The sequence below is a fragment of the Saccopteryx leptura genome, chromosome 6 (assembly GCF_036850995.1).
Source record: "Saccopteryx leptura isolate mSacLep1 chromosome 6, mSacLep1_pri_phased_curated, whole genome shotgun sequence".
Taxonomy (NCBI): Eukaryota; Metazoa; Chordata; class Mammalia; order Chiroptera; family Emballonuridae; genus Saccopteryx; species Saccopteryx leptura.
In genome coordinates, this window is record NC_089508.1 from 176,516,069 (window position 1) to 176,540,825 (window position 24,757).

The 24,757-nt window shown below is 42.3% G+C and overlaps 1 protein-coding gene across 3 annotated transcripts in view; it reads left to right on the top strand.

Annotated features, from left to right (window-relative positions):
* Nucleotides 1-24,757, top strand: part of LOC136377638 (delta-sarcoglycan) — a 427,945-nt gene that overhangs the window by 14,553 nt on the left and 388,635 nt on the right. The window contains exon 1 of one of the 3 annotated variants that reach the window (XM_066344713.1): nt 20,735-21,258. The exons of 1 other annotated variant lie outside the window; for it this stretch is intronic. In XM_066344713.1, coding sequence (XP_066200810.1) covers nt 20,953-21,258 — 306 coding nt within the window. In that variant the 5' untranslated portion in view covers nt 20,735-20,952. Of the gene's footprint in view, nt 1-20,734; nt 21,259-22,494; nt 22,516-24,757 lie in introns of those variants that run through there. One more of the 3 variants, XM_066344715.1, reaches the window with a different exon arrangement.

The window sequence follows — 24,757 nt, forward strand, 5'->3', positions numbered from 1 at the left end:
TAAAACAAATTGTTGGGTCCATCCCAGGGTTTCTGATCTAGTAGGTTCTGGTTCTGGGTAAGTATCATATTTGGATCTCTAACACACTCTCAAGTGCTGCTGTTGATAAGAGAACCACCCTTTGAGAAGTACAGCTCAACCTCAAAGAAGCACCAAAACTCTGTTTGGTATTGTGAGGAAAGAGATTTAGGGCACTGACTGCTAATTTAACTATTGTGAGCTTTGGTTCCTGAATTGCTAGTCTGTGTGTAAGCTTGCGTAACTTTTTAAGACATCTTGCAAGGATGACAGTCAAAAAAGGATGTGAAATACTTTTGAGCTGATAGTATTTCAGCCCTATTAATTAAGCAGTTACAGTGCTGACCGGACCCTTCTGTGGGTATCTGCTGAGGAGGGAGGGTTAAACAGATTGGTCCTCTCCCTTTCATTTTATTTATTCAACAAATGTGTGTTGATCACTCAATAGGCGCTAGTTGAGAGAGACAGCAGTGGAGAAAAGAATAGAAATCCATGCTTTTGTGGAATTTACATTCTTGATAAAAACTACAACAAAGAAAGTAAACACAGCACATGCTAAGAGAAAAAATAAAATGAAAAATAACAGAGGAGGTGTGGCCATAGGTGTCTGAGAAAAGCAATTTTAATTTAGATTTAGTACTTGGGCTTTAAAAACAATTGTGACAGCAGTTTTTAAAACTTTGCTGTGCAAAATAATCTTTTGAAGAGTTTGATCAAAATACAAATTTCAGCCCTGGCTGGTTCACTCAGCAGTAGAGCGTCGCGACACACACAGGAGAAGCGTCCATCTGCTTCTACGCCCTTCCCCCTCTCCTTCCTCTCTGTCTCTCTCTTTCCCTCCCATAACCAAAGCTCCATTGGAGCAAAGTTGGCCCAGGCACTGAGGATGGCTCCATGGCCTCTGCCTCAGGCACTAGAATGGCTCCGGTTGCAATGGAGCAACGCCCCAGATGGGCAGAGTATCACCCCCTGATGGGCTTGCTGGGTGGATCCTGGTCAAGTGCATGTGGGAGTCTGTCTGTCTGCCTCCCCACTTCTCACTTCAGAAAAATACAAAATAAAATACATATTCCCACAGGGTCTGGGCTAGAGACTGGGAGTTCCCTATGGGACTGTAAGGTGGTTCTAATGCGAAGGGACTTTGGAATCTCAATAAGAGACAGTGAATTAGAGGGTCATAAGGTTTAGATGCATTGATTGCTAGACAGAGTTAACAAGAATTGTGGGAAGGGGCTGAAAAACATAAACAAGGAGACAAGTGAAGATTAAACCTTTATGGGAGAGAAGTTGAGAAAAGCTGAGGCTAACCAGCTGGGTGTCCAAGGGACCCAGGTGTGAATTTGGGTTCTGTCTCTTTCTTACCAGCTAGGTGGCCTTGGACATTTTACTTAGCTTCTTGGACCAACAAAGAGTGACTGTGAGTGTGTGTGTGTGTGTGTGCGCGTGCACACATGCATGTGCGCGCATTTATTCTCTTTGTTGGAATTGTTTTAAAGGTTAAAGATTATATATGCCAAGCTCCAAACACTGCATCTGGACCGTATGTGATGGTGGCGGGGGTGGTCTTGATTTGCAGTCATAAGGAGTTCAGTTAGAATAAATTCTCAAAACACTACATGAGGATTCAGAGAACTTGCAAGCATACAAAGTGGATCTTGACACTCAGTTGCGTGCCTTAGAACATCTTTTGAATGTAGGCATAGGGCAGGAAGTTGTCATGACAGGGCACAGTTTGGAAACAGTTCCTGGGGAAGAACTTCCGGGAGCTTTGGAGCCACTGAATTCTCTTTCCCGATGTTTTATGAGGAGTTGTCAAAGACCTAAGGAAACCAATAGTTCTGAGTCCATTACTTCACACATAAGATATCTCACACAGTGGAACTGAAAGTTTTTACGTGGTTCCATTTGTACCATTAGGTTTACTTTCTGTTCCTAACTGGATCGCAGGATGGTGAGGAAACATGTCTTTGCCCGCCTTAAATTAACTTTATTTGGCAGCCTCCCTGGTTCCCTTGTTGCCTATCCTAAGTGTTCATTCTTTACGGTAAGTGTTATGTGGTACCCTGCAGAGCATTGTCAAGTTCAGTGTTTGTTCAAAGGAGTACCAGTGAGGCTTCTTATTCCTGAGACTTACTGCATCTCCAACACAGTATAAACCAGGATGGTCATCTTGATGAGTCAGTGATTTCATGGGACTGAAAATCAAAAGAAGTGCTCTCAGCTCTTTCACACAGATGAATAAAAGCTACATTTGGATTAGAAAATAAACACGTCTTTAGCTTTCTTTTTTTTTTCTCTCTGACATTTTTCAGATATCTAGTATTTGCTCTGGGATGTTTGTTTCATAATTTGATTCTGACTATAAGAATGTCACTCCCTGATGAAATCTGTTAGATATAGAAACTGACTCTTGAATCCCTCATTCTGATCTTAGACCATATTTCCTTTGTGTGATGTGTCCATTTTTTTTCTCCTGTAGAGAAAGTCTTGCAGATAATTTTTTGTGTGTGTCTCCATGGCCACCTCACACAGGATTGGACACATTATTGGTGTCGGGTAATTGCCCGATTAGATTGCATGAATTAAAGAGTTACAGCTCTTGTTAGCTCACCTTATTTCCTTTGCAGTGGAACTTCCAGAGTATGTTCTATAGAACATTAGTCCTTTAGAATGATCTATTATGAAAGAGTCTGTGATCATACAAGCAAAGGCAATGCTGTGTGTGCTGGTCCACTCTTGGGGATTTACATACATCTCCTGAAGTCCATGTTGGCATCACCTGGGGGGCAATGTCCTCTTCCTTCCAGCAAGTTTATCATCCTGTGGCTACACATGGATTTAAAGTGTCAGTACCAGGTTACTGGTGACTAAGGGCATGGTTGACAAAAGAGCCTAGATCCTCCAACTCTGATTCAAGGCTGGTTTTGTTTTGTTTTCCCCAGCTTTATTGATGTATCATTGAGAATAAGTATTGTTTCTCTTTAGGGTGTACAGCATGATGGTGTGATATGCATTTACCCAGGCTTTTGTCTGGGATGCCCAGTATTTTAGACAGGTGAAGGAAGTTAGCATTTGTTGCATGCCAGTATGTACCAAAGGCACTCATGTAAGTTAGTTTTATGGCAAGAAAGACTCTTAAGATGTTAAAATTCTATGCACATTTTTCAGGTGTCAGACACTGGAGTGAAAAAGGGTTTGCTTGTCCAAAAGCAGTCATTTAGTACGTGCAAGGCCAGAGTTTCCAGATATAAACAGAGCCAGCTCTTTCCCTTCGACCTCATCAACACTTTCCAGCACTGTGACCTTGAACACGTTACTCCTCACTGATACACTGTGCTTAGACGATAATCCTAAACTACCACACAGAGATAATGCAAAACTCGAGTGAAACGTGTACGTGAATGCATTTTATAAATTACAAAGTGCTATTAAATTACATTAGTCCATTACTCATATGAAATATTAAATTGTGACACTACGCCACTTGAATTTCATATTAATAGGAATGAGGAGCAGCTTAGCATAGCAATTAAGGACACAGTCTTTGTCATGAGGAGGCCCGAGTTCATCCTATCTTTATCACTTATCCACTTTGTGATTTTTTGGCAGTTACTAAACTTCTCTGTGCCTCAGTTTCCTCGTTTATAAAATAGACATAATTCCAGCACCTAACTCATAGAGTTGTCCTAAAGATTACATTATACATGATAAAAAAAAAAAAAAAAACCACTTAATACACAGCCAGGTGAAGAATTAACTCTTAAAAAATTATTTGGAATTATCAATATTTTATTCATCTACATCTAGATTAGTGGTTTTCAACCATTTCACACTTAGGGAGCAGTGACATAGAGAATTACTTCCGGGACTGCCAAGGCAGAGATCACCCTGAGCATAAGCAAATTCAAATAAAATTCATGGTCTATACGACCTACAAGAGAAGCTTCTAAGCTCCCATTTCCCATAGACACTGATTAGGGGACACTCTTTTATTGTCCCTTTATTGCCTAACTCACTCTAAGCTAAGCTTGATTTCTTTTTTGTTAAATTGAGGTATAATTGACATATAATGCTATATTCGTTTCAACATAATGACTTGATATTCGTGTACTGTATATTCTGATAGTCTCACCACGGTGAGTTTAGTTAACATTGGTCATCATACATAGTTACAGAATTTTCTTTACAAAGCTTGACAAGCTTAATTTCTTTTCCAAGCCCCTGATGGCTCCTCTCTGCCAACCCAGAGCTGTTTTTCATATTTCTGACTTCCTTTTTCCTCTTGTCTCTTCAAAGCTATGTGTCTTAGATCAACATGTAGCTATATTTGCCCTTGGTGGCTGGGGCATAATTTTCCTCTTCTCCTCCTTTCCCTTCTTCAATTTCCCTCTTTTTCTCTTTCCTGAAAATTAATTGACGGAGTTCAAAACCATTTAGCGAATAATGGTTAATTATTGATGTGCAATTCTTGAAGCATCTGATGGGAAAAATCCATCGCTTTTATCATGGAAGCTGTAAAGGCATTGCTCTTAAATTTTAAAAGACCCAAATTTAAAAGAGAATTTTAAAATGGAACATAGTTTATACTTGACTTCTCATACTTTTTCTTCATTTCTTTATCCCTCCCTTTTCTCTCAAAGTAGGCTTCAATATTTTCCAGAGTTTTTAACAACAATAACAAAAATTGTTTACTAATTCTAGAATACATAAATCTATAGTAATAAGAAAACTAACTTGTTTTCATTATAAGGACCGATGAGGAAGTACAAGGATGGCATATTAGTTGTTGTTTTTTGTTTGTTTTGTTTATTATTCAGTGAGAGGAGGGGAGGCAGAGAGACAGACTGCTGCATGTGCCCAACCAGGATCCATCCCACAAGCCCACTAGAGGGCTATGCTCTGCCCATCTGGGGCATTGCTCCATTGCTCAGCAACAGAGCTCTTCTTAGCACCTGAGGTGGAAGCCATGGAGCCATCCTCAGCACCCAGGGCCAACTCACTCTAATTGAGCCATGGCTGCAGGAAGGAAGGGAAGAGAGGGAAGGGGAGGGAGGGAAGGAGGAAGAGAGAGGGAGAGAGAGAGAGAGAGAGAGAATGAAGTGAGAAGGGGAAGGGTGGAGAAGCAGATGGGTGCTTCTCCTACATGCCCTGACTGGGAATTGAACCTGGGACATCCACACACCAGGTCAATGCCTACTACTGAGCTAACCAGCCAGTGCCATATTTGTTTTGATTTGCTAAATCTGCTTCCCTTCCAAATTAGATTTTTAAAAAAGTTCCAGTCAAGATAGTAGTCTTTGGTTAAATTCATCACTACTGGAAGAAGAGGCATATCAACTTAGTCATAGTCCACTCATTTGTCAGTCATCCTAAGATCTTGGCTAGAGGAAGATTTTAGCCTTTGCGTTGAATATCAGCCACAACAAACAGAGCCCGTGAATGAGAAGGAGAAGGGGACTTCTGGTCAGGATTGTTCCTGTGCGTTCCTAGTATCTCTGTCTCTCTGAGCATCAGTTCCAAGCCCCGAAATGTTCAGGTAGTGCAGAGCTTGGCAGCCTATTACCCCTTAGGTCAACTCTGGCCCACTACCTAATTTTATAAGGCTCATGACCTAAGAATGTTTTTTTTTTATGTTTTTAAATAAGCAAAAGGAAAATCACATTTTGTGACATACAAAAGAAAATATATGAAATGGAAATGGCGTCTGTAAAAAGACTTGCAGGGACAAGACACACCCATTCGCTTATGTCGTATCTGAGGCTGCTTTCATGCTGTAAGCACAGAGCTGGGATGGTACAACACCAACTGTGTAGCCCACAAAGCCTAATATTTACAGTCTGGCCCTTTATGGAAGAAGTGTGCCAACCCCCGAGATTGTACTAATCACACAGGGTTTCTGTGAGATGGAGAGAGAGCTGTAATTAAATCACCTGGCACACAGTGGGCTCTCAGGAAATGTTGGCTGCTAGGATTATATGTAAATACAATACTATGGTGATAAAAAGAATACATGCATCTTCTCCAATCCTAGTTACAAAACATAATGTCCTATCAGGTCAAGATTCCTGAAATAAATCTGAGTAACTAAGAATGGCCATAAGAAATCAGATTTGACAGAGAGAAGCTATTTGTCTTAAGGTCCGAAGGATGTTGTTATTTAAAAGGCTTGTACAGTTGGTTCATAACACGTCAGGGTACTGGGAGCATAGTCTGTTAGGGTAGTAACCACCTCCATTTAGTAAATCCCAGAGACAGATTTTCCTTTGCGAAATGTGAATTCCACATGCAAATTTATCTTTTCTTTGCTATTGCAACTCATTTTAAAGTTTGTTCATGCTGTTTGATTTGACTTCTTCAAAAATGTCCAGTAGAAATGTTGCATAGGCAATAACATCCTGATATTTTTTTCCCCTTAAGCATTTAGACATCAGTTCTAACATCGTCTTTTCATATGTCCTCGACATCTTAGTTAACAGTGCCTGAAACTCTTCAGATACGTATTACAATCATGTAATCATTGAATTGGTGATGGGCTGTCTCAAGATCCCCATAACTAAGTGCAACCAAGGGTTAGTTCTTAGGGGGTGGAAAAATCAGGTTAGTTCAAAACAGAAAATTAAACATAAACAAAGGCTAAGTCTAGAGGAAGGTCACTGATGGTGAGGAATTTATTCCAGATAAACTTCAACGATGTGGTATTCAAGGTGTTAACTAATGTAGCAGTTAAAAGGGGTTCTGTCTTCTAAAACTTAGTTGATGAAGACCATGCCAGAGAATCAACTTTACATGGAAGTTTTACTTGTCAGTAAGAACTTGAGGTAGAACACAGTGTAAATTAACATTTTAAGATTAAACTTGAATAAAAACTATTAACTATGTGTATAGCCAGTATCCACGGCTGCCGTCAAAGTCACGTGGCCAGTGCAGGTTCAGGTTTGATTCGAACAGACGGTGAGTTATCAACAGAGCCGAAAACTGGTGATCCATTTTTCTTTAATGCTAGCTCACACCCGGCAGGTGAGAGTGTACACACGGCGGGAAACACTTGCCTTTCCATTCAGGGCTCCCAAAACCACTGACTCATTCGAATTTTCCTAGAATCAAAGGCTAACACTTCACCAGTCTTATTCACTTCTGATCCCCATCTCCTTCTCCTCCACAAACTGGCTTCTCCTTCCCCTAATCTGCCATTTGGCTGTCTCCTCCATGTGGCTTCCCTTCCCTGCCTCCATGGGTTCTTCTTAGAACGTAATCACTCTCCTCTCGAAACAATGTGATCTCTCCCCAAATGGTCTCCTAGCTCCTCCTTTTAAAACCTTTTGGTGCGAAAGTCCTCCTCCAAAACACATTAGCATAACCATGCCCCTTCCAAGCAAGAAGGCCAATTAATGTTATCATCTAGGCCCATGATGGTGAACCTTTTTATAAAAACTGCCCACTTTTGCAGTGCTGGTCAACCTGGTCCCTCCCGCCCACTAGTGGGCGTTCCAGCTTTCATGGTGGGCCAATTACGGTGCCATTTGGTTGCTCCACTACCACCTACCATGAAAGCTGGAACACCCACTAGTGGGCGGGAGGGACCAGGTTGACCAGCACTGCAAAAGTGGGCGGTTTTTATAAAAAGGTTCACCATCACGGACATAGGCGATGGCCATCGATGTGGGCAGTGCCATCTTTAACAATAATGGTGAGAAAAAATAACTTTATCTGCCCAACACTATGTTATCAATATTGTTTTGTATGAAACTCTCCAACCTTGGCCCTGGCCGGTTGGCTCAGCGGTAGAGCGTCGGCCTAGTGTGCGGAGGACCCGGGTTCGATTCCCGGCCAGGGCACACAGGAGAAGCGCCCATTTGCTTCTCCACCCCTCCGCCGCGCTTTCCTCTCTGTCTCTCTCTTCCCCTCCCGCAGCCAAGGCTCCATTGGAGCAAAGATGGCCCGGGCGCTGGGGATGGCTCTGTGGCCTCTGCCTCAGGCGCTAGAGTGGCTCTGGTCGCAACATGGCGACGCCCAGGATGGGCAGAGCATCGCCCCCTGGTGGGCAGAGCGTCGCCCCATGGTGGGCGTGCCGGGTGGATCCCGGTCGGGCGCATGCGGGAGTCTGTCTGACTGTCTCTCCCTGTTTCCAGATTCAGAAAAATGAAAAAAAAAAAAAAAAAAAAAAAAAAAAAGAAACTCTCCAACCCACCAGTACTCTTCTCTACCATTTCACCTTTCTGAGAACAGGTTCGAGTCCTCCCTCTTTTCCTTCCCTTCACAATGATCAAAGTGTGCACTCCAACCTGACAGTGTGGTGACCCTGGTGACAACTGATGAAAAGGACATAGGGCATGTCCTCAAGAGCTGACAATCTAGTTGAACCTTTGGACAACTAAGTGAATAATAACAATAAAGAATGGCAAATATTGTGATAGGGGAAATTGAAGAAATTTTGTGGACCACATAAGTGAGGACTTAAGAGACAGCTAAGTACAGAGAGAGGAGAAGAAAGTGAAGGCTCCCACAAGAAGAGACCTGTAAGCAGTTTCCTGGATGTCGTGCAGGAGGTACAAGGTTCCTGTGATCCATGATAGGATGTTCACACTGTGTCCTAAGAGAAAGAAGACTCTCTGAACTGTTGATTTTAAGAGTGAGACTAACAAAGTCTAAATATTAAAGAATGCATGTCAAAGGGCTGAATGAACACTGAGACAAAAACCAATGGCCAGACTCAGATGATGATAGTGGAGGTCTGGCTCCAACTGGTACTAAGGGAGGCTCTATTGACGAATGGGTATTGAATACTGTCATTTCAATAAGTAAACTAGGATGACATAGTTCTGCCTTATATAGTAATAAAAATGAACTTAAGCCTGCTAAATCATGATGAAGTGAAAGTGTAATAATTCAGTCACTGGGAAATTAGCAAAAATTATGATAGACAGGTTCGCTTTAAAAGTAGTCTTTTGCTACCAAAGCATATGTATGTTCTAAATAAATTTATTTTTTTAAATTTTTCCATTAATTAGAAAGGGAGGAAAGAATGGAGAGAGATAGAGGCTGGGAGAAGCATCAACTTGTTGTTTCATTTAGTTCCATTTAGTTGTAATGGGGTGGCTCAAAGAATTCTCCGGTATAATTTATTAATATCTGCTAATATTTGAGTACTTACTGTGTAAGCGCACAGTAAGCACTCAATTGATGTTATTGCTGTGTATGTTAGAGCCACTGTACTAAGATTATTTTGTTAAATCCTTGTACAGTCATGTGAAATGGCTGCTCTTATTCCCACTTCACACATGAGAACTCAGGGATTAGAGAGTTTAAGTGGTTTAGCATCATTTCCTGGTTAAAAGGTAACAGCACCAGGATAAGAATCCAGGTCTGCCAAATTCCATCCCGGGGCAAAGAAGGTCTAACTCCTGCAAATCCCAAACACGGTGGCAAGTAGAAAAGCTTTCCCTCATTAACTTTTACATATCTGGATATAAAGAATACTTTCAAGTTCATTGCATTAAAAAGTAAAAGGCTATAATTTCATAATCAAGTAAAGTACTTACACGAGTTCTTGAAATTCTAATCAAAAATCTGTCCAGAACCCCAAATACATTTATTCAACATGTGGAAATGTTTTCTATTTTGAGTTAAGTTCCTAAAAGGTGGAGGAGATTTTATTATACTAATCATGTCACTACAAACTGAAATTTTACTTCACCCTTTACACTGAACTATTGCTGTAGCTCATCTAAAAATAGAACCTTGAAGAGTTTCTTTAAAATAAAACATTGATGTATGATAATATCTTAGTAGGAGAGAATTAAATGAAATGGCTCAGTGCCCATGATCTCTTATAAATTTGTTAAATGAAGTGGTTAAAGAATTGACCCATTTCTCTAGCTATAAACCCTTGCCAATTCATTATTCTACATCCTAGGTCTGGAAAATAATAAATATTATAGTGATTATTCATGAGCAAGTCTCTTTCTGTGGAGTCATCACAATATGTCTTTCAAAAGTTCAGTCTTAGAAAGCTGATTCTATCTGTTCAGCAAGAGCACTCTCCTCTTGCAATGGTAGACTCACCCCAACCAACCCCACGAGATTGATGTCTATATTAGCAACATCAATTTTTAAACTTGCGGTTAAAAATAAGTGTTGCATGGATAGAGATAGATACATCTTCTCTCCCTCTAGGAAACTCTGCATAAGAAGAGGGAACATAGTAAGAAAGATAATTAACATACTTGAAATTTAAAAAAAAAAATCCAGAAATGACTCCTGAATTGCCATTAAGATATTACCCTAAGTCAGCCCAACAGAGGTAGTCTTGTCAATGGTCCAAAAGGACATTCCAAATCCTCCCAACAAAGACCATAAATGCCTCAAGGTTAAGGACCCCATCAGTCTTAGCTCTAACATCTCTCCAGTGCCTGACATGGAACAACCGCTGATTAAATAGAGGTGTAGATTTCTTTGGATAAGACTCTATCCACATCAGTGCAAAAGTGAACTACTTTTTCCATTTGGTGGCTTTCCATTCTTCTATGCATCCATGGATGACCTTTGGAAAGCCACATTCTTTCATTAAAAATGCCAACATATGAGTTCGTTTCCCGGCCGGGGCACATAGGAGAAGCGCCCATTTGCTTCTCCACCTCCCCCCTCCTTCCTCTCTGTCTCTCTCTTCCCCTCCCGCAGCCGAGGCTCCATTGGAGCGGGGATGGCCCGGGTGCTGGGGATGGCTCCTTGGCCTCTGCCCCAGGCGCTGGAGTGGCTCTGGTCACGGCAGAGCGACGCCCTGGAGGGGCAGAGCATCGCCCCTGGTGGGCGTGCCAGGTGGATCCCGGTCAGGCGCATGCGGGAGTCTGTCTCACTGTCTCCCCGTTTCCAGCTTCAGAAAAATACAAAAAAAAAAAAAATGCCAACATAGTGAATATGCTGGTTAGGTAGTGAATCTATCTTTTGATATGGATTTTGCAATTTCTGTCCTCATCCATTTGGTGTTTATGCTTTTTCCTGCTTCCTGCTCTTAGAAGTGAAGAAGGCATGTCACTGCAGCCACTAAGTGAATTTTATATGAAGTTCATTTCTGTGACGAACGTATTACATCAGGACTACACGCTTTTTGCTAAGGTAGGCTAGTAATGCAGTTCAGCCACGTTGGTCCAGTCTGTTGCTTCTAATTAGTTTCAGCTAATGAGGAAACATGAGGCTCAGGATACTAAAAGACTATTGAAATTGATCAAGATGGGGGGGCTTGAGGAAAAGATGCCCTTCACCTAGCCCTTCAGCCCCCCATCCCAGTCTGGCCACCCTCAGTCTGTTCTCTGTATCTGTAAGTCTGTTTCTATCTCGTTAGCTTATTTTGTTCATTGGATTCCACATATATGTGAAATCGCATATTTGTCTTTCTCTGACTGGCTTATTTAACTTAGCATAATATTCTCCAGGTTGCAAAAGATAAGATTTCCTGTTGGAAAAGATAAGATTTCCTTTTTTTTTTTTTTTTTTTAATGACCGAGTAGCATCCCATTGTGTAAATGTGCCACAGCTTTTTTATCCGCTCATCTACTGATAGGCACCTGGGCTGCTTCCAGAACTTGGCTATTGTAAATAATGCTGAAATAAACATGGGGGTGCATATATTCTTTCCAATCAGTGTTTCAAGTTTCTTCGGCTATATTCCCAGAAATGGAATCTCTGGATCAAAAGGCATTTTCATTTTTAATATTTTAAAGATACTCCATACTGTTTTCCACAGTGGTTGCACCAATCTTCATTCCCACCAACAGTGCAGGAGGGTTCTCTTTTCTCCATGTCCTTGCAGGCACTTGTTTGTTGATTTATTTATGATAGCCATTCTGACAGGTATGAAGTGACATCTCACTGTGATTTTAATTTGCATTTCTCTGATGATTAGTGAATTTGAATGTCTTTTCATATGTCTGTTGGCATTTTTGGAGAAGTGTCTATTCAGGTCCTTTGCCCATTTTTTTATTGAGTTATTTGTCTTTTCAGTGTTGAGTAGTATAAGTTCTGTATATATTTTTTGAAATTAACCCCTTATCAGATGTACCATTTTCTTAATTGTTTTCTGTTTTGTAATTGTTATGTTCTTTTCTGTCTTTTCTGATCTGTTGATATTTCAGGTAATGGTATCCTATGGTTTCCTTCTCTTTATCTTTTGTGTACTAGCAGAGGGTTTTTTTTTTCTGTTATCACAAACCTTATATAAAATATAACAGTCTATTTCAAGCTGATACCTACTTAACTTTTATTGTATTCAAAATCACTTTACACTTTTACTAAACTCCCCCATTTTATGCTTTTAATGTCACTTTACACTTTTGATGCTACTTTATACTTTGCATTATCCGTTATTTGTTGACAAATCCTGTAGCTGTAGTTATTTTTGACATTTGTCCTTTCATTTTGAAACTAGAGTGAACAGGGATTTACATGCCACTATTACAATATTAGAATGTTCTGAATTTGAGTCTCTATTTCTCTTTACCCATGATTTTCTTTTTATACTTTTTATTTTACATTGTTACTTAGCATCCTTTGTTGAAACTTAAAGCATTCTATCACTCCTTGTACGGCTGGTCTAGTGATGATAAACTCCTTCAGCTTCTGTTCATCTGGCAGTGTTAGAATATTTCTTATTACTAGCAGTTTTTATTATTAAACACTTAACATTTATTAAGCAACTATTATGCTTCAGACAGTATGCTAGTTGAGGATTTGCTCGACTATGTTTCTATCATATATATAAATGAATTACTTCTAAAGGTCAAATCATTTGAAATGTATATAGTACTGCATTTTCTCTTTTTGGTAGCTTTTGGTATCCTTGGTGTATGATTGCTGGGTGTGGGTCCTGAATTTGGAGGTTTGGCTGTTGGTCTCAAGCAGCACTCCTCACTCAGGAAGCTTAAGTCATGTAAGAATCCCTGCATCCAACAGCTGTATTTCGGACCAGTGAGCACTAAGTGGTGCTTTTGCTTTCAAATACAGGTTTCATTTATTGCTGCCTAACATGGAGTCCCTATCATGGAATCCGATCCATTTTTATTATTCAGTAAATTTTATTTCCAAACAAAAATGTATTGTTTCAAGAGTTACTTTCAGCAAGCTGCAAGACAATAAGAAAATATGGCTCAGAAAGAATTTTAAAAGAAGTGATCAATGTTTTCTGCTGAAAAGAAAAGAAGGCATGTAACGATCTATATAACTATACCAGCATTTTTTATACCATTTGCTTGACTTTTAAAGATAAATGTGCAATGTGTTTTATTACTACTCACATTATCCAGCGTGTTAATTCCTTCTCAAAGTAATGACAATTTGAGAATCCTTCATTGTGCACCATGCATATATTTGAATTTCCAAAACAGAAAATGATTTCAGTTTAGACATTTTGTCTGGCCAGTGGAGAAATTCTCAAAACTGTGGGGCATTGATCTATCACTGAGCCAGACTTCCTGGTCCAGATTTCCTCCACAAATGCAGGCTCTTCAAAGTCAACTAGATTATTTTGCCCTTGGCCATTGAAAGTAGGATTAGATTTGCTCTGTCTGTTTTTGAAGAGCCAAAGCAGGGTGAGTGTCATTTCCCACCAGGTATTACTTGTGAAGTGAATCCTTCAATGAAAGGCTGGCATAATGTTACTGTTCTAATTATTTGTCATTAGTTTAACTCTAATTCAACTGACTTTGGCATGGATATAGTACATATTTTTTCTGTTATTTGATTAAAGACAGGGTGGAGCAGAAGTAGATTTATAGCTCTGCATATGTGAAACACAGTTTAATCTTGTATTATTATTACTTATTTTATTATTTTCTATATGAGCAATGTAAACTTACTTCGGCCCCATCCTGTATTGCCTCATACTATTTCTCAGGGAACCTTTCCTGGGAAAAATTACAAGTATTGTATGTCTTGGTTGTCCTGGCATCCATAGTTCACATGGGAGTTGTGTCTCCTACAGCTTTTTCTCAGGTCCCTTAATCAGCCTCGCCAGCCCATCTGCTACACATGGAGCTGATTCGCTGTCTTTAGTCTCCGAGATTGTCATATGAGCCAAATATGGCCAACGTGAGGACCTTATCCCTCTGATCATAAAGATCTATTAAGAAATAAGCATGTAGCTCAAAGTGGGCTACCCAAAGTCCTTCCTGGAAAAGATCTTTTATTTTCCCTGTGAAAGGGAACTTGGGACCGCCTGTAGTTGTTTTGCTACCTATGGAGAGGGATTAATTGAGAATGAATCCAAGAAAAAGCAAGAGAAAAAGAGGGAGATCAAGCCTTGGTTGTATTTTAACTGCTACTGACCATCCCACCTTAAAATCTACCACTTGCAGATTGAGTTAGATGACTTAGAATCCCAGGATCCTGCCCTTCCCTTTCCTTAGGCTAATTTGAGTTCTGATTGCTGTAAGCAATAGGGTCCTGACAAATGCCTATTTTGAAGTTTGTGCCATAAATACGTTTACCTCTGTAGGACCCACAGTGTTATCTCAACTTGGTCTGCCCTGCTGAGTCAGTGGCCCAGCAAACATTCTTCACAAGAACCAGAGCTATCCTACACTGGACCTCAGGTCTTTGGGACTTGGCCAAGCCCCTGTCTTGGATATTTCACAAAGTCTTTTAGATAAACACATGGGTGCCATATTAGTTTTTGAGAATATTTATATCTTATAAGAGAACTCATTATCCTAAGTACAATCCACTATTTTGACATGGAAGAAAGATTGCATGAACTCAAAATAAAGAAAGTGAGGTTCTCTGCATGTTCTTGTTCTTGGTTTAAAAAAATACTGCATTCCCTTACTTAATAATATCTATCGTTGCTTCCTATGGAGTGGTCATGGTGCCAGGCTACGATACTATAGCAGGCATGCCTTGTTTCTGCTCTCAAAGAAAATATTCATTTTCTTTTCCTTTTTTGTATTTTTCTGAAGGGAGAATCAGGGAGGTAGAGAGACAGACTCCTGCTTGCGCCCAGCTGGGGTCTACCTGGCATGCTCACCAGGGGGCGATCCATCTGGGGCATTGCTCCATTGCAACCAGAGCCATTCTAGCACCTGAGGCAGAGGCCATGGAGCCATCCTCAGTGCCCAGGCCAACTTTGCTCCAATGGAGCCTTGGCTGTGGGAGAAGAAGAGAGAGGGAGGGGGAAGAAGAGGGAGAAGGGTGAAGAAGCAGATGGGCACTTCTCGTGTGTGCCCTGGCTGGGAATTGAACCCAGGACTTCCACACGCTGGGCCAATGCTCTTCCGCTGAGCTAGCTGGCCAGGGCACAGAAAATACTCATTTTCTATCAGGCAAGATGGATATGAATTAAATAAAACTACAATTATATAATCAGAGTTATAATAAGTACTAGTTTAGTGTGACCAGGCAGTGGTGCAGTGGATAGAGTGTTGGACTGGGACCCAAAGGACCCAGGTTTGAAACCCCGAGGTTACTGGCTTGAGCATCGGCTCATCCAGCTTGAGTGTAGCGTTGCTGACTTGAGTGTGGGATCATAGACATGACCCCATGGTTGCTGGCTTGAGTCCAAAGGTTGCTAGCTTGAAGCCCAAGGTTTCTAGCTTGAACAAGGTCAGTGACTTGGCTATAGTCAAGGCACATATCAGAAAGCAGTCAATGACCAACTAAGATGCTGCAACAAAGGTGTTCCTCTATCTCTATCTCTGTCTCCCATAAAAAAAAAAATTAGCACTAGACTTTGGGCTTGTATAACAGGACTGTTGGTTCTGGGGGTTCGGGGATAACTGAGTGTCATGTGAAGTGATGATGGGTTATATAAATCTACAGGTTGACTAGGAGTTACCTGGGTGAAAGCATGAGAGTGGGTGTAACCTCCAGAAAAGAGAAAAATCTTTCCCAAAGATGAGGATGGCCTTTCTGAAATTCTCAAGGGGAAAGATACATGCTTTCTTTGAAGAACTGGACAACAGGGTTGTGGCAGCAGATGAGACTGGAGAGATAGAGAGACAAGGGGCCAGATCCAGCCAGGGCTCTCAAGTCACAGTGAGGGTGGCGTCCTTCCTGCTCAGGCGATGGGAAGCCATGGAAGTGTTTTAGTTCATGGAGTGACATAATTAGGTTTATGTTTTAAAAGTTTAGTTATCACGGTGACTTAGCGATTCTTAAGCCTGGCACCTATTAGAATCACTGGGCCAGTGGGGGCTCAAGACAAAATCCTGTTATCTGGTTACTATTTCAGTCTAATCCAGTCCTAATCTCTGGCGTGGGCCCTCGGCTCTGATCAGCTTTAACCCTCCCTCCAGATTCTAACCTAAAGCTGGGCTTGAGAGTCAGAGATGTAAACCATGTAGGCCATGTAGCTTAATAAGATCACTTGTGACACAGGAGCTCCCAACTGGCTTCTCAGTGGGACTCCAGGGGACTGCCCCCAAACTAATATTATCACGAATTGCATTAGTAGAAGTATGTTTCCTAAATGAGAGAGCGAGTTGGTCCTCTGCCCCCCTGGATTAGACCCAGCACATCTGAAAAGTTGGCTCCCCTGTTATTACCAAATTTTATAAGGAAATTAGCTAACCTGCAACATTTCTGGAAGAAAGCTAACCAGGTGATAAAAGAAGCTAAACCATAGTAAGGAGAAATGACCCAATAGTACCATATATATTTAAACTGTAAGTCAAAATAATTCTTCAAAGGGATGATTTAGGACCCCTGTTTTTAAGTGAGTCAACAGCTGTTATTTATTCAAATGGTAACTTTGAGGGCCAACTACATACCAGTCCTAGACGCTGGAAGTTTGGCAGGGAGGATGCCGACAGAAAGCCTTATCCTCATGGAGCTTGTGTACTGGTTTAGAAGGCTGTTTTCTCATTCATGTGACTCTAAGGTCAGCATTTTCAACCCAACTTTATGATTAGCCGCCAATGAATCTGTATGTGTTGTAGGGAGATATATTTCAGTGATTAATATTAGAACATTAAAAATAGAAATCTCTAGCCCTGGCCAGTTGGCTCAGCGGTAGAGCATCGGCCTGGCGTGCAGAAGTCCCAGGTTCGATTCCCGGCCAGGGCACACAGGAGAAGCGCCCATTTGCTTCTCCACCCCTCCCCCTCTCCTTCCTCTCTGTCTCTCTCTTCCCCTCCCGCAGTCAAGACTCCATTGGAGCAGAGATGGCCTGGGCGTTGGGGACGGCTCCTTGGCCTCTGCCCCAGGCGCTAGAGTGGCTCTGGTCTCAACAGAGCGACACCCCGGAGGGGCAGAGCATTGCCCCCTGGTGGACAGAGTGTCGCCCCCTGGTGGGCATGCCGGGTGGATCCCGGTCGGGCACATGCAGGAGTCTGACTGTCTCTCCCCGTTTCCAGCTTCAGAAAAATACAAAAAATAAATAAATAAATAAAAATAGAAATCTCTAAAAAGCAAAGAAGTTACTATGGGAGAATTTCAGTAGGCGTGGTCGTCATAGAGGGTGTTCAGAATCCAGTGGCAAGGATGAAAAGCTGTAATGGGAAGGAGATTAATGAGCGAGCTAGCCCAGTGATCCCTAGAGTCCTTTACAAAACTGAACACAAAGTATTACAGTATTAAATAGTAGCAGTGTTTACGTGGTTTGAGTATTTGCTCTACACTATGTATGTTGTTAAGTGCTTTATTATGCGATATCTCACATAAGGCTTATAACACTCATTACAGTGATAAGGAAAATGGAACAGTATCAAGCCATAATTTTTTCTTTTTTTTTTTGTAGATGAGAGGAGAGCAGATAGTGAGGCAGACTCTCACATGCAACCCAAGTGAGATCCACCCAGCAACTCTATCTGGGGCTGATGCTTGAGTACCGAGCTATTTTTAGCACCTGAGGCTGATGCACTTGGACCATCCAAGCTACCCTCAGCACCCAAGGCCACACTTGAACCAATCAAGGCACTGACTGTGGAAGGGAAAGAGGGAGAGAGGGGGAGAGGAATGGGAAGAGAAGGAGATGGTAACTTATCATGTGTGCCCTGACCAGTAATTGAACCTGGAACATCCATACATCAGGCAACACTCTATCCACTAAACCACTGGTCAGGGCCAAGCCATAACTTTTTTGAAGTTAAAATTATTACTCCTACAAATATAAAGTGAAAATATGTGAAAAATTTGATTTGACACATCAATTGATGAGGCAATCAGTATGATGGTAAGACTGGCTCCAAGAGTATTTGAGGAGCTCCTTGTTTGAGATGCACCAATAAAGGAATATTAGCACAGGATTGCTGGGTTAGATACCATGCTGGTTAATATTTTATAGTGTGAAACACCAGCACATGTAGGATTATTTTGTTTCTACTGGAGAGAAATAATTTCTGTCTTTGACAGAAGTCTCCAAGGTAACATGTAACTTTACTAAATTTTGGATCTTTAGTAAACATTGACTTGAACAAAGCACATTTCCCTTAAGTAATTCTTAAAATGGCATGTCAAACAATTACCACATTTGCCTTTGAAAGAACATGATACAACCTTGCAGAGTTATTTTCAAGTTTCGGATAACTTTTCTTAACATTAGAAGAGTGAAGTGACTTTTCAGGATTTCCCAGCTAGTAGAGCTGAAGCCAGGTCTCAGGCTGGGCCTCTAACACTCACAGGAAGTGAGCCACATAGCAAGTACTGGGGACATACTGGGCTGCATCATGTCACCATTGGTCTGCTTTGTATACATCTGAGCTTGGTTTTTGGGGTTTTTTTTGTTTGTTTGTTTGTTTTTAGTTTTATGTTTATTTCTTTAATTGACCACTAGGACATTTGTAAACTATTCAAAATTAACTATTCCTCCTCTTTTGTTTCCCCAAAAGTAGCTGGACACACCAAACATGCTTAATAAGTAGTGAGAGGTTCTTTAACCAGCTGCTTTCATCAACTCCAAGGCAAAGGCTCTGGGACCCCAGATAGCATTACGATGTGTTAGAATTTGTAGCAGCTATTTTCTCAACTTACGGGATTTTATAACGTTGTTAATTTAGGAGGTTGCAGTTACCAAACGTGGGAATTGCCATTGTTAATGGTCTCCTATTTTTAGAATGGTAACCTCGAGCTCTTAAGGTTTGGGAGAGAGTCCAGTTCTCTGTAAATGGCACTATGTTTCGCCTCCTGGACCTGACATCAGGCTTGGTGTCACTCTTTTCCTTCCCTGTGAGTTAATCCTGAGGAACGACTTCAGTTTTATGTTTAAGAAATAAATGAAAAGCATAGCTATATGGTTGGCTTAATGTTCCACTAAGGCATTAGGACTCTTGCCTGTATTTAAGGTGAAAGGCTCCTGTTATGTTGAGGTGGCAGAAAACTAGCCCATCAAATAATTTATTCAAGGAGCTCAAACTAGATGTAAGAGTACAGTTCAGCTTTTAGGTAAGAGAAAGGGTCTGCTGCATTAACAGGACTCTAAACTGAAATTTACTAACAGGCACTGTAATAAACACTTTACATAGATTATCTCACCACATCCTCAACAGTTCCCTGAGTCAGATCCTATTTTACAGATGAGGATACCGACATCCAGAAGGTTTAGCAAGCTGACTGGGATTCACAGGCAGAGCTAAAATTAGACCCAGGCCAACTAATCCCATGCCTGCTCTTGGGAAGGTTACATGATTTGGGAGATTACCTGTCCCAAATGCTGCTGGGATAAAGGAAGCATGTAGAAAATCTCATTTTCTAGCCTGCAGTCTGGCATTAAGTGTCTTTGCAACTCTGGACGAGTCGTCTAATCTGTCTGGGCCTCCGTTTCCCTCTGTAACAAGAAGGGTAGAAACAATTTAGATTGCATGGTCTCTGGGGTTCCTTCCAGCCCTCAAGTTCTCTGATTCTATAATTGCATCCTGACCTTAGAGGTGCACATGGTCCCTTCCCACACATACATACACACACTGCTCCACAAGGCAAAAGTCTCGTTCTGCTGCAAGTGCCCATTGCAATTGGATTCAAAACTCAAGACCCCAGCAAATCCTATTATCCGCAACAGCCCCTGGGGAGCAGACACCACGTTTACAATCCGGCAAGCCAGTTCCTTAAAACAAGTTGTTAATGGGGTGTGATTTTAAGAAGTAAAAATATTAATACTGGAAGGGGGAAAAAAAAACTCAAAATAGATGAGGCTCTCTCTTTAAATCATCTTTTTTTCTACAGTGTTACCTTGACAACTTAGCTTTGGCTCTTCAGACACTGAGTTTTCAGTTGTGGGAGAAGAAAGAGGGGTGTCCTCTTCGTATCTTTGGAGATTTCCTCTTGTTTCGAGGGAAAAGGAAACGTCACATGTACACCACAGAACTCAGCAGCGTGCACATAGGACATCTTGATGGCTGTCACCCAGAAAGCCTCACAGGTGCACAGAATTAGGACACATTCTGATTAAAGGGACATTCTTTTCTCCATTCCGTTTCCTAATCCCGTAACACACATCACAACAGCCTGTAAAACGTTACGTTCGGGGACCAGCACAGTTACAGAGCAGAGAGCAACCAAAGTGCCCCCCCCATCTCATTATTTTTAGTTGCAGCAGCTGTAGGTGCACACATCAGGACGAAGGCACAGTTCAGTCTGGAGATGCTAAAAATATTGTTCCCCCTCCAGCCATTGAAATTTTGAGTGCAGACGGAGGCAGAGCAGGTAGGGAGACCAAATTAGAATTCACCTCTCTCAGCTGTTAATAGGCTTGTTATCAGGAGTGGTAAGAGCTGGGGGGCCAGCAGGGGTCAGCCAGGGATGTGACCAGCAGGAACAAGTTATAAAGGGGCCAGATTGTTGAGCAGAAGAAAGAGACAACTTATCTCCGGCATCTAGCACCACGGAGCAGAGCCCGTGCGGAGAATGGCCGAGAAATCCAAATTGGTTCTAGAAGCGGTTTTCTTTGTGGCTGCGAATGGGAGCCCAGCAGACGCCATGGGCGCTGTTGTAGGGGAGCGAGTCGGTGCTTAGCACATGTGTTTCCCATTGATAGCTGGAGACAGCCCAGTAGCTCCGGGTTGGCCTGACAAAGCCGTATTGAAGTACAGACAGAGTACGGTTTCAAAGCAGTCAGAAAAAGAACGGGAATGCTGTTCAGGAAATTCTTCAGGCATGGGCAGGGACTTGGCTGCCGTCGCACAGTTGGAAAATCTGACTGGGGCAGCTTCTGAACACGGGCTGGGCCTGCTCACCCTCGGGGCCGCCTCCCTCCCAGCCTCTCGGCACACTCCAGGACTGACGGCGACTTTCGTCAGCTGCTTTGTGAAACAGACAAGAGAGGTAGGGGACCGCGGCGTCCTTGCGTTTGCAAGCTTCTCTTCATTCTCTGAGCCTGCTGTTTGTTTGCACGCACTCGGAGTTTGCAGGGCGTGTGTGCGTGCGTGTGTGCGTGGGTGTATGTAAGCAAGCTAGAACTCCATCACTTAAACATTTGGTGTGGACCTGGAATCTCTTCTTTCCCCCACCGCCTTGGCGAGCTGACTTTTCAGCAGGACAGAGACACTTCTGAGAGCTAGGACGGAGCCGGCAGCACGATGTGAAAAAAGAAAACTGTGAATTTGTGCATTGTCACCTCTCCCGGCCCCAACCTTCTGGAACGTTTTTTATGTGGGGAAAGACAGTTCATTGGCAGGAAAGATAGTTTTAAATGAAACTGTCTGTGTTACTTACTCTGCTTCGTGAGAGTTTTCAGAGGAACGTTTTTTGTTGTTTTTTTTTTAAAGCAGAAAATGGCTCTCACTTCAGGAGGGAATTAAGAGTTTGAAGTTTCTGTTTTGGAGTTCACTTTCAGAGTGTAGGAGCAGATGTGTGTGTGTGTGTGTGTGTGTGTGTGTGTGTGTGTGTGTGTCTGTGTCTGAGTGTGTGAGTTTCTGGCATCTTTTATGATTGTATGAGGTTGTGATGGTCCAGTGATAAATATAGTTGCCCAGAAATATGCTGGATCAATGTTTGTAATTCTGTTTCTATAAAAATCTTTAATTTTACAGAGTTGAAAAGTAACTGGCAGTTTTATGCTCAATAACTACTTCTCTATTTTATGAACTAACTATAAATGACTAAAGAGTAACAGAAAACAGTCACTCAATATCATTGTTAAAAGTTAGAGACATAATGGTGTGTGAATTTTATTTTATTGATCAACTGGTTTTATTTTATATCTTACTGAAGAATGGCATGTTTTTAAAAAAATCAAATTTTAGATAATCTTTCTCCCACAAATCAGCTATAATGTAATACAGATTTATACTCCCCCTAGGACAGCTATACTTTGTTCTATGCTTAGCAGTTATAAAATATACACAAAATAATGCAGTGGCATTTAAGAAACTGGTTCAGCTCAGAAAGAGGTGCATTAGATCTCGCTACAACTTTGTGATTCCTGGCAGAGCAAGCAGTGGTAACTGCAATGCTGTTTTCCGAAGGGGATTTGGCTAAGAGTCTGGCTGGGAAAACAGATGAATGAATGGGTTTTTGGATACTTCTTGAACAGCAGAAGAGTAGTAACCGGACCTCTTAGGGCGGACCTCTGAAAAACAGGTGTGTGTTTACTTCAGTTCTAAACTCTCTCAACAAGTAGCTAATAGAAAGTAAGATGAGTGGGTAAGTGGAAAGCGGAGGGCTGGAGTTTTATAAATATCTATATATCTACATATATCTTTCTCTGAGTACCACCTAGGATGAGTGGAAAGACCCTGTGTCCTGGGGGTGAAATTTGGTTTTCTGCCAGCCATTTTATTTTCTCTGTTGTTTTGCACTTGGGGGAGGGAATGGGGCAGCAGGGTTTCTAATGCTAAGGATGGCACATACCATTGTTTTCCTCATCAATCTCATCTCTGCGTTGGGTTGAGATGGGAGGGGATGCGGAGGGCTTGCCAACTCGAGGACACGGGATAAGAAAGGAAGGCAGATGGAAGTCAGGACAGACAGTTGACTACACTGTGTTTTTCCCAAGTGCCTCCCGAGTGAGCAAAATGCCAAGACAGATTAAAAAGCGACGTGGACCGTCGCCAAGCCCACTGCCAGTGGAAAGGGGGCCTGCAGTGAGCTTTAGTATCATACCCGCCTAAATGTAGTGCGTGTCAAGCATGGAGCAGAACAGGCGTGAAATACTAGCAGCCCCGGGTTGCAGGGTGACGAGCAGCAGTGCCTAAAACTTGGAAGCAACTCCAGACTTTCCCCATTAAGAAGTATAGGAGGGGGGTAAAAAAGCAGGCTCCCTTGACATTTGACAGGAAAGAAGTGGAGCAGAGGCTAGAGAAGCAATCCAGGGCAGAGGTGCGGGGCGCAGGGCACGGTGCGCGGGCGCGGCCACCCTGTGGGCTGGGCAGCGAGGGCGCAGGGTGGAGGTCTGTGCGCAGGCACGCACACGTTCCAGCAGCAGCCAGAAGCAGCCCGCACTGATTTGTTTGACTTGAAGTGTGTGGGTAAACCCTGGCCTCGCTCAAGAAAACTGTTTTACCCTCTTCGCTGTAGGAGACACGGTGGTCAGTCTACCCCGCTGTGCCGTCTGCTGGTAATCAGAAAGCACATTTTGTAAGATTGGCATCGTCCCAGGGTTCAGATTTCCTAAGCAAGGAGGGGACCGGGCTCAGGACTTATTTTTAACCCGTGTTTGTTCCATGCAGTGCTATTCCTGCCGGTGTGTCGAGTGAAGGGAGCAGCTGGCGTTGGGTGAAGGGTGGCAGTGAGCAAAGCTTGCTCCAGGCCCCGCCCACAGACGCTCGAGTATTAAGACAAACTTCTGAAAGGGAATGTAAGAGGTCGTGTGTGCCTTATTTTAATGAGTTTCTTTAATTTCAAATTTTATTTTAAAAAACACCTCCAAGGGCATGCACCACAATCGTTGGTAAAAGCATTTAGTATTTGTTTCATAATATAAAGAAGTCCCTGGAATCATGAATTTTACCCTCTGGAAGGGATTTGGCTATCCCTTAGTTCAGAATTTCTTGAGTTTGAATAATATAGTCACCCCTTTTAACAGGATAGGCAAAAAAGATCTATTCCTCCATTGTTGATTGAATTATTGTATTATAGTATTACTTACTTTTTACTTTTTCTTTGTTTTTTTGTATTTTTCCGAAGCTGGAAACGGGGAGAGACAGTCAGACAGACTCCCGCATATGCCCGACCGGGATCCACCCGGCACACCCACCAGGGGGCGATGCTCTGCCCCTCCGGGGCATCGCTCTATTGCGACCAGAGCCACTCTAGCGCCTGGGGCAGAGGCCAAGGAGCCATCCCCAGCGCCCGGGCTATCTTTGCTCCAATGGAGCCTTGGCTGCAGGAGGGGAAGAGAGAGAGAGAGAGGAAGGAGAGGGGGAGGGGTGGAGAAGCAGATGGGCGCTTCTCCTGTGTGCCCTGGCCGGGAATCGAACCCAGGACCCCTTGCACACCAGGCCGATGCTCTACTGCTGAGCCAACCGGCCAGGGCCTTTCTTATTGAATTTATTGGAGTGATGTTGGCTAATATATAATTATACATGTTCCAGGTGTACAGTTCTGCAGTTCACCATCTGTGTATTGTACTGTGTGCTCTCCACCCCAAGTCAAGTCTCCTCCTCACACTTATCCCTGCTCCATCCTCTCCTACCCCCCACCCCCTTCTCCTCTGGTGCTCACCATGCTATCGTCTGTATCTATGTGGGGTTTTACTTTTATTTGTCACTTAATCCTTTCACCTTTTTCAATTAGCCCCCTAACCCTTTCCCTTCTGACAGCTGTTAGTCTGTTCTCTGTATCCGTGAGTCTGTTTCTATTGTTAGTTTATTTTATTCATCAG